This window comes from Aureobasidium subglaciale (assembly GCF_000721755.1).
Source record: "Aureobasidium subglaciale EXF-2481 unplaced genomic scaffold scaffold_15, whole genome shotgun sequence".
Lineage (NCBI taxonomy): Eukaryota > Fungi > Ascomycota > Dothideomycetes > Dothideales > Saccotheciaceae > Aureobasidium > Aureobasidium subglaciale.
In genome coordinates, this window is record NW_013566980.1 from 301,608 (window position 1) to 316,133 (window position 14,526).

At 53.1% G+C, this 14,526-nt stretch overlaps 6 protein-coding genes across 6 annotated transcripts; 4 read left to right on the forward strand and 2 right to left on the reverse strand.

Moving 5' to 3' along the window:
* Positions 1 to 174: 174 nt before the first annotated feature.
* On the reverse strand, positions 175 to 1,626 carry AUEXF2481DRAFT_6409 (uncharacterized protein; the record flags this gene model as incomplete). The annotated part of the gene is made up of 1 exon (XM_013486755.1): positions 175 to 1,626. One exon carries the CDS (start codon positions 1,624 to 1,626, stop codon positions 175 to 177), a length of 1,452 nt encoding a protein of 483 aa, XP_013342209.1.
* Positions 1,627 to 2,407: 781 nt separating this feature from the next.
* AUEXF2481DRAFT_67055 (uncharacterized protein) lies at positions 2,408 to 6,555 on the forward strand (the record flags this gene model as incomplete). Its single annotated transcript, XM_013486915.1, has 4 exons — positions 2,408 to 2,508; positions 2,573 to 2,663; positions 2,718 to 2,801; positions 2,851 to 6,555. The coding sequence occupies 4 exons, from the start codon at positions 2,408 to 2,410 to the stop codon at positions 6,553 to 6,555; spliced, it is 3,981 nt and encodes a 1,326-aa protein (XP_013342369.1).
* A 314-nt stretch (positions 6,556 to 6,869) lies between these two features.
* On the forward strand, positions 6,870 to 7,868 carry AUEXF2481DRAFT_308617 (uncharacterized protein). Its single transcript, XM_013486970.1, has 3 exons — positions 6,870 to 7,186; positions 7,247 to 7,568; positions 7,621 to 7,868. The coding sequence occupies exons 1-3, from the start codon at positions 7,135 to 7,137 to the stop codon at positions 7,730 to 7,732; spliced, it is 486 nt and encodes a 161-aa protein (XP_013342424.1). The 5' UTR covers positions 6,870 to 7,134; the 3' UTR covers positions 7,733 to 7,868.
* Positions 7,869 to 9,088: 1,220 nt separating this feature from the next.
* On the forward strand, positions 9,089 to 10,835 carry AUEXF2481DRAFT_30913 (uncharacterized protein; the record flags this gene model as incomplete). Its single annotated transcript, XM_013486825.1, has 2 exons — positions 9,089 to 9,187; positions 9,249 to 10,835. The coding sequence occupies 2 exons, from the start codon at positions 9,089 to 9,091 to the stop codon at positions 10,833 to 10,835; spliced, it is 1,686 nt and encodes a 561-aa protein (XP_013342279.1).
* Positions 10,836 to 11,051: 216 nt separating this feature from the next.
* Positions 11,052 to 12,353, forward strand: AUEXF2481DRAFT_30914 (uncharacterized protein; the record flags this gene model as incomplete). The annotated part of the gene is made up of 1 exon (XM_013486826.1): positions 11,052 to 12,353. The coding sequence occupies one exon, from the start codon at positions 11,052 to 11,054 to the stop codon at positions 12,351 to 12,353; it is 1,302 nt and encodes a 433-aa protein (XP_013342280.1).
* A 507-nt stretch (positions 12,354 to 12,860) lies between these two features.
* AUEXF2481DRAFT_66997 (uncharacterized protein) lies at positions 12,861 to 14,105 on the reverse strand (the record flags this gene model as incomplete). Its single annotated transcript, XM_013486910.1, has 3 exons — positions 12,861 to 13,242; positions 13,609 to 13,738; positions 13,796 to 14,105. The coding sequence occupies 3 exons, from the start codon at positions 14,103 to 14,105 to the stop codon at positions 12,861 to 12,863; spliced, it is 822 nt and encodes a 273-aa protein (XP_013342364.1).
* Positions 14,106 to 14,526: the final 421 nt, after the last annotated feature.

Here is a 14,526-nt window from a genome sequence, read left to right on the forward strand (position 1 = left end):
TACAAAACTCCGCAATGCCCTCTGGTATCTAGTTAATAAATCTCTACACTGAAGAAAAGTAAAGGCTGATGAATATGAGCTCTTGTGCCAACCTGTGTATGCCTGCTGAAACGCCCATTGCCCTTGGGACGATGCAGATAGCACATTGAACCGAGGCAGATTGAGGATTTGTGTTCAATTGCTCCCACTACTATCCTTGTGCAATAGTGATGGCACCCCCCCAGGAGTCATACCGGCATTCGAATTTGCGCCGCTATCACCCACCGCCCTCTTCTTTTCCTTCTTAGCCCATCGCAAGCCGCACGCGTTGCACAGTGTCTTGGGACCCTTGGGACCCTTGCGCCATTCGGGGCTGTCAAGAGTACCACAGTCTGCACACACGTATTCCTCGGCAACTTTAAGCTTCTTCTTCTTTTCTTTAGTTCCATCGCGGTCCCTATCGAGTAATATTGCAATGCCAGCGTCGCCTCTTATGAGTGCGGGTGATGTGTCGCCAGTCGAAATTCCGTGACTTCGCTCACCATCGCGGTAGCGCAAGCCAGTCAGCATCTCAATAGTCTCAAGATGGTTCGAGCCCTCATAGCGGGACATCTTGTCCGCTATGCTGTCAGGTTGTTGTGCTGATAGAGCGCTGTCCAGATTTTGACGAGTAAGAGCAGTATTTGATATTGGAGGCTTGGCGGGTGGCGGCATGCCTTGGTAGTTTGGGGTTTTGCTATGCTCGCTTGAGCCCTCGACGCGACCGGCCTCGGAAGTGTCACGTCTGGATTGTTCCTGCCACTGTCTTTCTTGCACCTGGTTCTCTTCAACTTCTTCCCTCTTCAACTCTTCGATCCTTTTCTTCAAGCGCTCATTCTCGATCTTGTGCTCCAGAAAAGAGTCGAGCAGGGCGGCGTTCTTTGTGGGATAGGGGCGTGCCATCATGAAGAAGCCTCTGCAAAGACCGGCAGCGCTCATGGCGCCCTGGCCCGAGCCACTCATGTGACCATAGGCACTCTGTTCAGACGAGATGTGTGGATGGCCATCGCACTCGAAGATGATATATGTACCGTCCTCTCTCTTGAAACGGTAGAAGAAGCGCAAGGGATTGCCCGAGGCTATAGATTCGTTGAACTCGCGCATGAAGATGCCACTATCCTCTGGATGCACAAACTCGCCGATGAACTTGCCGACCAGATAGCGTGGCTCGTAGCCTGTGAGGGTTTTGGCGGAGGGTGACACGTAGAGGATGCGACCGTCGGGGGTCAGGATGTGTAGAAAGTCCCTGAGCTCTTCAATAACGCGTTGCGACCAGTTGCGTCGCTTGGTGAACTCGGTCAGAGTGTTGCCGCCGTTGGAGGGAGGGCCCATGCCGAAGCCAGTGGGAAGCGGACCGGCGCCAATGCCCGACATGTGGTTGCCCTGGCCGTCGTCATGCTGGTGGAGGGTTTGCGCTGCGAGCGACATGGAGTTCTGGTTGTTGCCAAAGGCCGAAGGGTCGGCGAAGGGCACGTTGCTCAGCGAGACATCGAGGCTGGGGTCGTTGAGATCGAGGTCCATGGGCAGCATATTAATCTGGTCCTGCAAGTCGGACATGAGGTTGGCGCTCGGGTCCAGCATATCGGATGCGGACACGCCCCCGGCCATCTGGTGCACAGAACCAATGATCAGTGGGCATTCTTGCTGGACGCGCTCTGCCACTCGCACTGGCACTTACGTTTTGGGGTAGCGAGCCATCGACCGACGACAGGTAGGACATCAGTCGCGCCTGCCTTGGGCCCAGTCAACGAGATGAGTTACAGAAACGCGCCTTGTCCCGGGAGGCCCACCAGGTGATTCCACGATGCAGGAAGAGTTGCTCGATCCGCAGGCGCTGCTTGCGACCGAATTCTGACGTCTGCCCATCTACCCTGGCCAACGATTTGGTCCAGCCAACCGAATCGTTGATCCCGAACCTCGATTGTGCAAATGCTTGTTTTCCATCAGATCGCCCTTCTTGAATCTTCCAGCTCTGCATGGGAACTATCTAAATACGCGTAGCAGCTGTCCATACAACCATCTGTCACCCGTGTCTTTGTCTGTGATTTCCAGCCCTTGTGCGACAGATTAACACCGCGCAGCCCTGCCTGCACCCAAGCTGCCAAAAGTCGTCGCGGCTGTCGCGACTTCCCGTGCTTGCTCGCTCACTCTCCGCGTCAATCAAGTTAGCGCGTCCTGGACACTTCGTTGCCTATCACCAACTCCATGTGGAATTGAACTTGAGGTTGAGTCTCTGATCCAACACCTTTTTCGACTTTGGTATAAGACGGCGCCTCCTGCTCCGATCTGGGTTTTTCGTCTGTCCAATTCTCCCTCACGGAGTCCACTCCGAGCTTGATCCACTATGTAAGTTTATTACTGTCCGCATCGGTCAAGATTCCCGAAGCTAATGCCTCCAACAGGTGTATGTAAATCGGCGTGTCCTCCCAGATCGGACCCACTTACCAACATTCGTCCTCTAGCCAAGATTGACAAGCTCTCCATCCTAGGGTCAGTTATGGCCTATAATACTCACTTGAAATTGTATGATCGCTGATATCCTCCCGCCCTACAGAGTTCGTTCCTTCGATAATGGACGCAGTGAGACCATCCAATTCTACGCACCCCTCACCCTAATCGTAGGACACAACGGTTCTGGAAAGACAGTGAGTCTCGGCTTCGTGGAAACATATAACAAACATGCTGACTACCATGCAAAGACCATCATTGAATGTCTCAAGTATGCTACAACCGGGGACCAACCGCCCAACAGCAAGGGTGGCGCCTTCATTCATGATCCAAAAGTGTGTTCTTTCCTTAGCAACGCAATGGAAGCTGAACTAACAAGGGTAGCTCTGCGGCGAGAAAGAGGTGCTCGCTCAAGTCAAGATCTCCTTCCTAGCCACTACTGGAGCTAAGATGGTATGCACCCGCAGTTTGCAACTCACGGTCAAAAAGGCAACTCGTTCGGTCAAGTCACTTGAAGGTCAGCTTCTCATGATCAAGGAGGGGGAGCGTACATCCATCTCCTCTCGTGTTGCCGAACTCGATCAACTCATGCCCCAATACCTTGGTGTGAGTAAGGCTATCTTGGACTCTGTTATATTTTGTCATCAGGATGAGAGTCTGTGGCCACTCAGCGAGCCTAGTAAGCTCAAAGATCGATTCGATGCAATCTTCGAGGCCATGAAGTACACAAAGGCCATTGACAACATCAAGCTCATGAAGAAGAAGCAGACGGAAGAGCTTGGAAAGTACAAGATCATCGAGCAACACGCCAAGGAAGACAAGGACAAGGGTGATAAGGCCGAGAAGCGATCTCGAGAGCTCTACGAGGAGATCGACAAGTTGACTTCCAAGTCAAAGGAGATGGACACCAAGATTGCTGAGGCTAAGCAAAATTACAACGCTGCCTGGGAAAAGATCAGGTTTCTTGGTGGCATTGTCGGCCAGCTTTCAGGCAAACGTATCGAGCAACGTGCTAAGCAAGAAAGCGTGCAAAAGTTGAAACGCAACCTCCGGGAGATGACCGACTCGGACCAAGAACTTCAGACCTTACTTCAAAAATACGAAGAGCGCGTTCAACTCCTGCACGACCAAGCCAACGAGGAGAAGCGCAAATACCAACAACTCAGTCGTGAGCTGATAGGAGACCGCGAGAAGCTCGGCATGAAGGAGCGCCAGGTCGGCTCGTTGGAATCCGATCAGCGCAACTACGATCGTCAGCTCGAATCCAGAGAACAGCTCGTCAAGCAGACTGCCCGCAGACACAATCTCCGTGGATATGATCTGGGAGTGGACGAGGACAAGGCTCGAGAATTCATTGACCGCATCAGTCGCATGGCAAAGGAGCAGAACGCCACTTTCGAACGTGCCAGACGTGAGACACAACAAGAACTGCAACGTGCTCAAGGCGTGCTAAACCGCATTAGCGAGCAGAGATCAACACTGAGCCAGAAGAAGGAGAGCGCCAAGGCTACTCATGCCGCGAACGAGCGCCGCATCGGAGCTTTCCAGATTGATCTGAACAACGTCGAGGTTGACGAGGGCTCCAAGACTATGCTCGAGTCGTCAGTTGAGGATACTGGAAGCAAGTTGCAAGCCGCCAAGTCTGACTACGAGATCAAGGGATGGGAAAAGCAAGTTGACGAGACTGACGCCACTCTGCGTCGTCTAGATGATCAAAAAGAGAAGCTAGACATGGAACTTGTCCAAGCTACCAAGCAGGCAGGCGACTCGGCACGTCTGGATTTTCTGCGAAAGGAAGTGAAGGATCGCCAGCGCAGCCTTGACACGATGACCAAGACTCATGGAACCAAAATCGATAGCATCGTTGGCGCTGGTTGGCAGCCTACATCGCTCGATAGCGACTATCAAGGTGCCCTCAGCAGCAGCAACAAGACTGTGGCAGAGGCTGAGCGTCAGCGCGATGGCCAAGCCCGTGAACTCGAACAGCTCGAATATCGTCTGAAGCAAACAAAAGCAGATCTCACTACGCGAAGACGAGAGCTCGAGAGTAACCAGAAGAGTATTCGGAACGTCATTGAAACAGATCCCTCAGAATATCAGAAGGTTCTGGAAGAGACCGAGAGCGAGCGTGATGATCGCAAAAGCTCAAGTGAGTATGCCGGACACCTCAAGAAGTACTACGAGAGCGCAGTGCGAGCTGCTCGGGAGAACAAGTGCTGTCTTATGTGCCGTCGAGGCTATGAGAAGGATCGCCAGGGTCTCGAAAAGTTGATCAACTTCCTGGGTATGGAAATCAACAAAGCCGAGGCTGGTCGCGCGGTTGAAGAGCTTCACGAGACCGAAAATTACCTTCAGGAGGTCAGAGCGATCAGCTCCACCTATGACAACTGGGACCGACTCAGAAGCAAGGATATCCCTAACCTCGAGCAGGAAGAGGAGCGCCTGAAGACCCGCGTATTCTCTCTTACAAGCGAAGTTGAAGAGGAAGATCGAATTGTCAGCGAGCGCAAATCAGCCAAGCAGGAGGTTGAAAGTCTCTCCAAGACCGTCCAGAACATCGTCAAATACGCTCAAGAAGTTGTCAGCTTCGAAAGGCAGATTGAAGAGCTGGCCGCCAAACAGAAGAGCCAGGGCCTTTCGCGAGGCATTGAAGAGATTCAAGATGATCTCAAGACAGTCAACGAGCAGTCTCGCGGCTCCAAGATTTTTATGACAAAGATTGTTGGTGAGCGCGACGGTGCCCGCAGTAACATCAACGCTCTGGAGCTCGAGCTCCGTGATATCAAGTCCAAGCTCAGCACTGTCATCTATCATCTCAAGGAGAAGGTGTCTCTTGAGAAACAAGTCAATGAGCTCAAGGCACAGAATAACGAACTCATTGATTCCCAGCGATCGTTTGAGCAGGAGCTCACTGATCTTGGCCCCGAGATGTCCCAAGCTCAATCGAGATACGACGATATATCTCGCCGCGGCGCAGAGAAGGATAAACAGCTCCGTGATGAGACAGCTGCTCTGAACGATAGCGTGAACAAGCTGCAGATGGTTGAGCGGGAGATCAGTGGCTATATTCAGAGAGATGGCCCTGCTCAGCTGGCACAAGCGAAAAGTGCAATCGATGATATGAGACAAGGCATTGAGCGTCTCGAGAACAACATGCAAGCCATCACCAAGCAGGTCAAGGAGTTTGAGAACAACCTCCAGAACGTTGAAGAGACGAAGCTCCAGATCGCGGACAATCAAGAATACCGCCATGACTTAGCTGCAGTGGAGGTGATTGGCGCCGAGATAAGGGAGCTTGAGACGCACAACGCTGAAGAGGAGAAGGCCACTCATGAACGCGAAAGCAGCCGCTGGGAGATGGCACGCAACAAACTCACAGCTGAGCAAGCATCAATCATAGGCCAGCTGAAGGGCAAAGATGACCAGCTCAAGCAAATTCTCCAGGACTGGGAACAGGATTACAAGGACGCTGCCTATAAATTCAAGGAAGCTCACATCAAGGTCGAGACGACAAAGGCGGCCATCGAGGACCTTGGTCGTTACGGCGGTGCACTCGACAAGGCCATTATGAGATACCACGCGCTGAAGATGGAAGAGATCAATCGCATCATCGAAGAGCTCTGGAAAAAGACGTATCGCGGCACTGACGTAGATTCGATTCTGATTCGATCCGACAACGACGCGCAGAAGGGCAACAAGAACTACAACTACCGCGTCGTGATGTGCAAGCAAGATGCCGAGATGGACATGCGTGGTCGTTGCTCGGCCGGACAGAAGGTACTCGCGTCCATCATCATCCGGCTAGCACTGGCAGAGTGTTTCGGGGTGAACTGTGGGTTGATCGCACTGGACGAACCCACAACCAACCTCGACCGTGACAACATCCGCTCCCTGGCAGAATCTCTGTCCGAGATCATCCGCATCAGACGACAACAGTCGAACTTCCAGCTGATAGTCATCACGCACGACGAGGAGTTTTTGAGATACATGAACTGTGCCGACTACACAGACTACTACTACCGCATCAGCCGCAATGAGAGGCAGAAGAGCATCATTGTGCGCCAGAACATCGCAGATGTAAGCATATAAGGCATGCGTTTGTGAAGTAGCCATTCTGACAGATAAACAGGTTCTCTAAGCAACGGACGATGCAGGTTGTTCGTAAGGAGGCAGTAATGATGAAAGCATGATCAAATAGCACGAAGAGGACGACGACGACGACAACGACAGTGGGAGAGACAAAAGCATTAGCTGAAGAGACGGCGTTCATAGATTGCTCATGACTAGGCACAAATTGCAAGAGAGTTGACATGATGGGGAAATTTGATCAGATTGAATGACGCGTGAAGTGTTTCAGTCGACGCGAAGGCGGACGCGGACGCGAGTGTGGGGCAGCCCCGGCAACGGGTGTGTGTTTACATGGCGAGAAAAAGAAGCAATTCCTCCCTCGAACACACTGGCCGAGCTTGTCGTACATGTCAATAAGGAGCACATCATAGGCACAAGTCTTGATCTTTTTCCAACTCGACCTCTCTTCTTCCATCCAGAATCCTCTTCTCCCATCCAAAAGCTCCGCCTCGGCGTCCTCATCCTCTTCGCATCATCTCTAGCCTCGCAGCATTTCCCTTCTCCGACACAGCAGCATGGCCGCCGTCGCCCCGGCTTCAAATGCACCCGCGAGCCCATCCAAGCCAAAGGACAGTGGCAATGTCATCAAGCGGTTCGTTGCCTCTCCTCGACCGGCTACGCTCAACTGACTGACGAGGCACCAGACTGCAAGGCGAGCTCATGACGTTGATGACATCGCCCACACCTGGCGTCAGTGCCTTTCCGCATAACGGCGACCTCACTGTCTGGGACGGCACCATCGTGGGCCCTGCCGACACGCCCTACGCCGGCCTAACCCTCAAGCTGCGCTTCAACTTCCCCGCCCGCTACCCTTACGTGCCCCCGGAGGTCCGCTTCACCACCCCCATCTACCACCCCAACGTCGACATGAAGGGCCGCATCTGTCTGGACATTCTCAAGGACAAGTGGAGTGCCGTCTTGAACGTTGGTTCCGTCCTTCTGTCGCTACAAAGTCTGCTCGGCGAGCCCAACAAGTACCCATAGCCGAATCCCCTGCCTTGCAACACCCACTAACGCTTCTTGCAGCGCCTCACCCCTCAATGGCCAGGCCGCTGAGCTCTGGGACACCAACATGGACGAATTCAAGCGCAACGTCCTTGCTCGTCACCAAGACCTCACCGACGAAGAGATGGAGTAGCCGACCACCCTCCTGCACTGCCGCTCCTGCTCCCACCACCGCTCCTCTTTTTCGTACTGTCGCCCTCACTTCCTTCCAGCGAAGCATTTCTCTGGCCTCATGACTCTCTGTCCCACGGCTTGTTTTCCGGTATTGCCCTTCTCTTGTTGCTTCAATCGGCGAGGAAAGGCAACCCCTTGTGCATGCAGCCCATCTTTCGTATCATACCGTCTCTTCTGGACATTCATCCTCCTTCCTAGATTCCTGCGCAATTGATTCCTTCGTATCCTATCCTACAGTCGTGCTCTTTCGGTCGACGTGACCTTCGACCTTGCTGACCCGACTCTATGCGCTTTGCTGTCTCTTCCTCTAGTCCCTTCTGCTATCCGTCTGACCTCTGCATTGCTAGCGCCTCCATTTAAGATCATGTCTGTGTAGATGAACGGCTTTTGCCCTCCTGGATAGACACCTTTTCGTACCTTGTGTCTGCGTGAAAAGTATACACAACTGATATAAAAGCCATGCACATGAGAGGGGAGTACGCCACAGACGAAGAGAATACTGTTGACCAGGCAGTCTGCACTGAAGTTGTCAAGGAGTCCCACAGCGAGTGGAGGAAAGAAGATATTCAGAAGAGTTATGCCGACTCGGTAGCAGAGCGTACGGAGCATCGTGGTCAGGTGTGGAATGTTGATGTCTGGCTGCAAGATACTCTATCAACGGCTATCGCTTGTGTCGATGAAGTCAAAGTGAAGAAGTCTAGGGTGGTGTGCAGCAAGCATCGACATATTATGGCGAAACATTCTCCCGTGCTGATACCTGCTTACCGTGTATACTCATGTACGCGACCCTTTTAATCTATCTTGGACAAGTTCATGTATTACTAGGCCGCTGGTAGAGATAAAGGCGTCCAATCTCTGGGAAGAGGGAGACCTGGAAATTGCAGGGTGATCAGCCACGTCATGATGCAGTGCTGCCGAAATACACTGCTCGAGTACTTGCGAGTCGGAGTAGCCTCCGCTCGGCACATATCCTGTACATACTGCATGGAATAGGCGCAAGTTTTGATCTAGAGAAAACGTTCCGAGGCCGCACAAAATGGCCATAGGGCAAGCGCGTTGGACAGATTTAAAGCAGCACAAGACGTCGGCCAGAAACGACGGCCCTCAGGGATACTGCGGCTCAAGTTAGAGTTCTGGCACGACGGGTGTGGCGTGTGTGGAGAAGTGCTCGACTTTTCTCGTGGTGCAATTGTTTGCGCTGCGCTGGGGCAATAGATTCGACGAGACGCTCATGCTTCAGACAGGACTACGGTCAACCGCGTCCCGCAGCCAACGCTTTGCACTTGCATACACACACAGAGCACAATCAGCTAGCATGAGCCAGTCGACAGGAAAGCTGCATGGCAGGGCTTTCTACGAGAGCATCGGCTGTCCCAAGCTGATCCTGGCGCCCATGGTCGAGCAGAGCGAGTTTGTACGTCTGGCACAGATGGAACAGGATGCACGCAAGGCCTTGTGGCTAACCGAACAGACAGGCATGGCGATTGTTGACGCGCTCATTCCTTCCGCCTGAGCAGAACAAGCAGCTTCTTGCCTACACGCCCATGTTCCACGCTCGCTTGTTCCACGAGAATCAAAAGTACCGCGAAACCCACTTTCAACCCTTGAAGAGCTCCATGCCCGACACGCCTCTCCCTCACCCTCTCTCCGACTCGGACCGAAACGACCGTTATCTTGACGGCAACCACGAAACCGACCGTCCTCTGTTCGTCCAATTCTGCGCAAACGACCCCGACGATCTGCTCGCTGCTGCCCGTCATGTCCAGCCCTTCTGCGACGCCGTCGATCTCAACCTTGGCTGCCCTCAGGGTATCGCACGCAAGGGTCACTACGGCTCCTTTTTGCAGGAAGACTGGGACCTGATCCACAGACTCATCAACAACCTCCACCAGAATCTCGACATTCCCGTCACTGCAAAGATGCGCATCCTCGAGACGCGCGAAAAGACGCTTGATTATGCAAAGATGATCTTGTCCGCCGGTGCCAGCATCATCACCGTTCACGGCCGCCAACGCCATCAGAAGGGTCACAACACTGGCTTGGCTGACTGGTCTGTCTTGCGTTACCTGAGGGACAACCTGCCTCCGGATACAATTATATTCGCCAATGGTAACATTCTACGCCATGAAGACATTCCTGCCTGTCTCGAGGCTACCGGTGCCGACGGTGTCATGAGTGCCGAAGGGAACCTCTACGATCCGGCCGTCTTCGCCCAGCCTCCTCCCCTGGGTCAAGAAGGGAGTGAATATTGGCGAGGAAGAGACGGGAAGGGTGGCTACCGCATGGATGCCGTTCTTAGACGCTACATGGACATCATCCACAGATATGTGCTTGGCCAGGATCCTCCCGCACGGCAGCCTTTGTTCATGCCTGAACATGCCGATCAGACAGCTGACGCCCCTGTCCCACATGTGGATATCGACCATGTCTCTGCACAGAAGAGACCCGCCGAGGACGAAGCTGGCACCACTCCCGATGCCGACGCGACCCACCATCTTGATGGCCAACCTCAAGCGAAGAGGCAGAAACAGACAAAAGGCGAAAGTCGCAAGAAGACCGAGAAGTGCTCGAATCCCAATCTCACCCCTATGCAGGCTCACCTCTTCCATATGCTCCGGCCATTGGTATCCAAGCACACCAACATTCGGGATGCCCTCGCTCGTTGCCGTGCTGGCGACATTGTGGCTTACGAAAATGTTCTTAGCATGGTGGAGGCTGCAGTCAAGGAGGGTTTGCTCGAGTATGAAGCCGCTACGCCCGGAGAAGCTCAAACAGAACCACAGATCAGACCCGAAATCGACCCAACGAAAGATGAGAGCTCGCTGGCTTCAGTCGCGTGGTGTAAAAGGCCATGGTTCATCTGTCAGCCATATGTGCGACCACTACCAAAGGAAGCCATTGAAAAGGGATCGATGCAGTTGACCAAGAAAGAAAAGGAGCGTTTGGAGCGTGAGAAAGAGGAGAACAAACAAGTCGGTCTCGTTCCAGAAGGCAGAGTTGAGACGCAGGAGAACAACGGCGAGAAGGTGGAAGTGCCAAAAGAGGGCATGGTCTGTGGATAACTTTATACCCTGTCTATGTAGAATACATGATTGATATGCGAGCGTTGTTGTGATATCTGCCTACCTATCCATCGCTTGGCAAGTCACGTCATGCGTCCAGCCAGAAGCGCGACAGATTTCGAGATGCATCTCTAATAGAACATCTTTCAAAACGCCTCTTCAAAAGTCATGTTTTGGCCTTACCCATAAGACAGAGTCTCTGAACGGCCCCCTGCCATGTCAACCCCAATCAAGAAAACGAAAGCCACCAAACGCGAGCCGCCGCAAGAGCACAAGGTCGCCGAGCTAGAAACGACACCCTCTGGAATCACCATCATCTCACCAGTAGGTGATGTCGTACTTGTGGTCCAACGAGATGCTACAGCACAAGAGACATGCAAATACCGCGTCCAGTCCAGTAGACTGAAAGACGCCTCGACCTACTTCATGCGACTTTTACAGAGCGACTTTCAAGAAGGCACCGATGTAGCCCTCCGCCACGCACACCTCAAGACAAAGTACACCGATCTGGACGCTTCTGTACCTGCCGACGAGCTTCCGCAAGTCAAGATTGTAGACGTCGGCCGTATAGCTGCTACTGTCAAAAGCATCAGTCAACTCATGGCCGACTTTCTATGTGCTTTGCACGCGCGTGACATGTCCACTGTCACTCCACCACTGGCCAATCTCGCGAATCTCTGCATCGTAGCTGATCGCTTCGACTGCATTGCAACTTGGCGTGCTTACTGCAAGACTCACAAGATGATCGCCGCTCTGGATGCCAGATCTACAACCAAGAGTGCTGCCACGTGGACCGAAGAGCGCGTGCGCCAACGCTTGCTCGTTGCCATCTTCTTGGATAATGCCAGCTGGGTCTACCAGGCCTCTCTACGTCTGCTCCACCGCGGCTGGGTCGGCCATGATCCCGAAGAAGATGCTGCTCTGTGGTGGGATCTTCCAATGGGCATCGAAGATGAATTGCTGTTCCGCCGCGACTGCATTCTTGAGACCACCCAGTCCATACAGACATATTTCCTCACCCAATATACATCTCGTGAACGGCAGTGCAAGCTCGGCTATGATTCCTCGGCCGAATGCGACATGTTTCAGCTAGGCCAGACGATCAAGTTCTTCAAGCGCATCAACACGCTATCTCTTCAAGGCACCATCTTTGCAACCTCTGATCTGCCGGAACCATACGAGGGTGACATTCTGGATCTAGTTGACAGCTTCAAACAAGCGCCGGAATATCAGGTAGACAAGAATCATCATCATTGTGGCATTCGTACACGCATCCTGCCTCTAATAGATATATTAGTGCTTGCTCTTGGCGAGGTCGGCATATGCTGGTGGTGCTGGCAGGAGTGCAGGCATGATTACGCCTGGTCAAAGGTCAAGAGACCACTCATATGGAAGAAGGACTCTGTGGGTGCGAGCATGCATCAGCACTACCAGACTCGACAAACTCAGAGTCACTTGTTCAAACATCTTGATACGAGAGACCTGTTCATGGCTAATGAAAGGCTCTGGGCGGGTTGAGAGTGCTTGTCCGATCATCCCTGTACATAACCCAACGTATAATCACTACCACTACTGGCAGCGTTTTGCCGAATGTCACTAGACAACATCAGTCGGATCGCTCTGCCGGATCTTGTGAAAGTTCTTACCGTTGATCATCGGTAGTGGAGTCTTTGTATGGGAATCCGGCACTGCATGGGCCCTCATACTACCTAATCAATTTAGCATCGTGCCGCGCGAACCGCCCCAGCGCCGGTAGGAATAGATTTAGTGTAGACCGACGCAAATTGGGGTTGGGAGATGTTGGACGATTCCATAGCTGCTCTACACTTTTTATGATATCTGCATCGCGATATGCGCCTGTATTCCTCCTTCAAACAACATGAGCTCCGATTCAAAGTGTCCAGTCTGTCCTCGGCAGTCTCGGAAGTCTTTTGTTTTCCTACTGGTTCCCGACCACAAATGGAAAATCGCTCTTCCCAATTTGCACAAAGTACGTTCTTGTTTCCTTGCATGCCATCATGACTCTCACCTGTTGGCTTTTGTGGCGGAAGTAGAGCCGACTCTCTCTTCATACGCCTTCCAGGCTCTGACTCTGTATTCCTCGGCCTTGGCTCTCTTGTCTTGCGCACCGTAAACACCACGGCCGACAATGATGATGTCGGTACCAGCTTCGCCAATGACCTTTTCCGGCGTGTTGTATTGCTGGCCGAGACCGTCTCCGGTGGCTCCAATCTGTACACCAGGAGTCATGGTGATGAAGTTATCACCAGGCTTCTCGTTCAGCGTGCGTTGTGCGATGAAGCCCATGACGAACTCTGGGTTCTTGCGTGCCTCCACCACGCATTGTTCCGTATATGAACCAGTCATCAGATTGCCGGCGCTGCTCATCTCTGCGAGGATAAGCAAGCTTCGAAGGAGAGGAGGCGAGCCAAGACGAGCCAATGCAGAAGTTTCTTGACCAGCCGGACCTGCACTGATGGACGAGATGGAGTCGCTGGGGCCGCCGAGGTGGTTTGGTGTAGGCTGAGGCGAGATGCTTTCTGTCTTGGTGCTGATGGTGGTCGAGACGGACACCACACTGGGTTTGCGTCCGGTAGGGTCACTGTGTGTGGACAATTGATTGACGTCGTCGTCTTCGTCGCTAGAAAGTCTGTCAAGATCGTCCGAGTCCTCGTGGTGAGACAAAGCAGGGGAGTCTGCTTCATCGCTGTCATCCATGTACGAAGGAACGGGCGAGGCCGAGATGGAGGTAGTGACTGCGGTATTGAGGGACGAGACAGCATCGTGAGCGGCTTGAGAGAGAGCGGTGATGATGGCAGGGCCGGGGAAGATGTGTGCGTTGATGATGTTGGCCCAGCGCACGATCTGCAGAGGGCCAGCAGTGAACTGCTTTTGCACCGTGCCTAGAAGCAGCTATCAGTCATCGGCGAAGCCGAATTGAGTGTCAGGCATAGACATACTGCCAATGTCGCCAAACTTGCGGTCCTCGAAGACGAGGAAGTGCTTCTTGGCAGCAATTTCTTTTAGCCCTTCAATGGTGCGCGGGCCAAAGTCATTGATGATGTCTGCGTGTGTCTTGAGCATGCATATTGAGTCGCCGACTTCTTCTGCGAGTTGCAAAAGCTCCTTGGTCGTCGACACGTCTGCTGACACGCAAAGATTCGTCTGTTTGGCGGCAATCAATCGCAGGAGATACGAGGCAACGGGCGATGTCTTGGGCAGAGAAGCTCGCTCTTGGTACGACTGCGTGACTGTTGGGTGACGGGACATGTTGGCGCCAAGTGGGTGGGAGAGGCTTCTGTAGAGTGAGCGAAGCTGTGGGCGGTGGAGAAAAGCGGAAGGCCAGGAGATCAGATAGTTGGGATGCTGTCGAAAAGCTATGGGCCGGAGTCGAGAGTCAAAAGGATGCAGTGCGCAGGAGGTACCAGATTGGAAGTTGCAAGGTGAAGCAAAATGTCAAATGACGAGCGAAGAGCACCAGCCCAGACCACTGAGACGAGTCGAGATTTGCGCCGAGCAAGCCAAAGTGAGAGGACACGGCCGGCTATGTGCAGTACTCAATCACAAGTCAACAAGGCACGACTCGACTGTGCATGAGGAAGGAGCTCGCTCGCTGCAGCACACCCATTGTCTAGATAACTAACTCTATTATGCTTCTTTCTGGCAGGCAGCATGCGGGTCTCGTCCGACT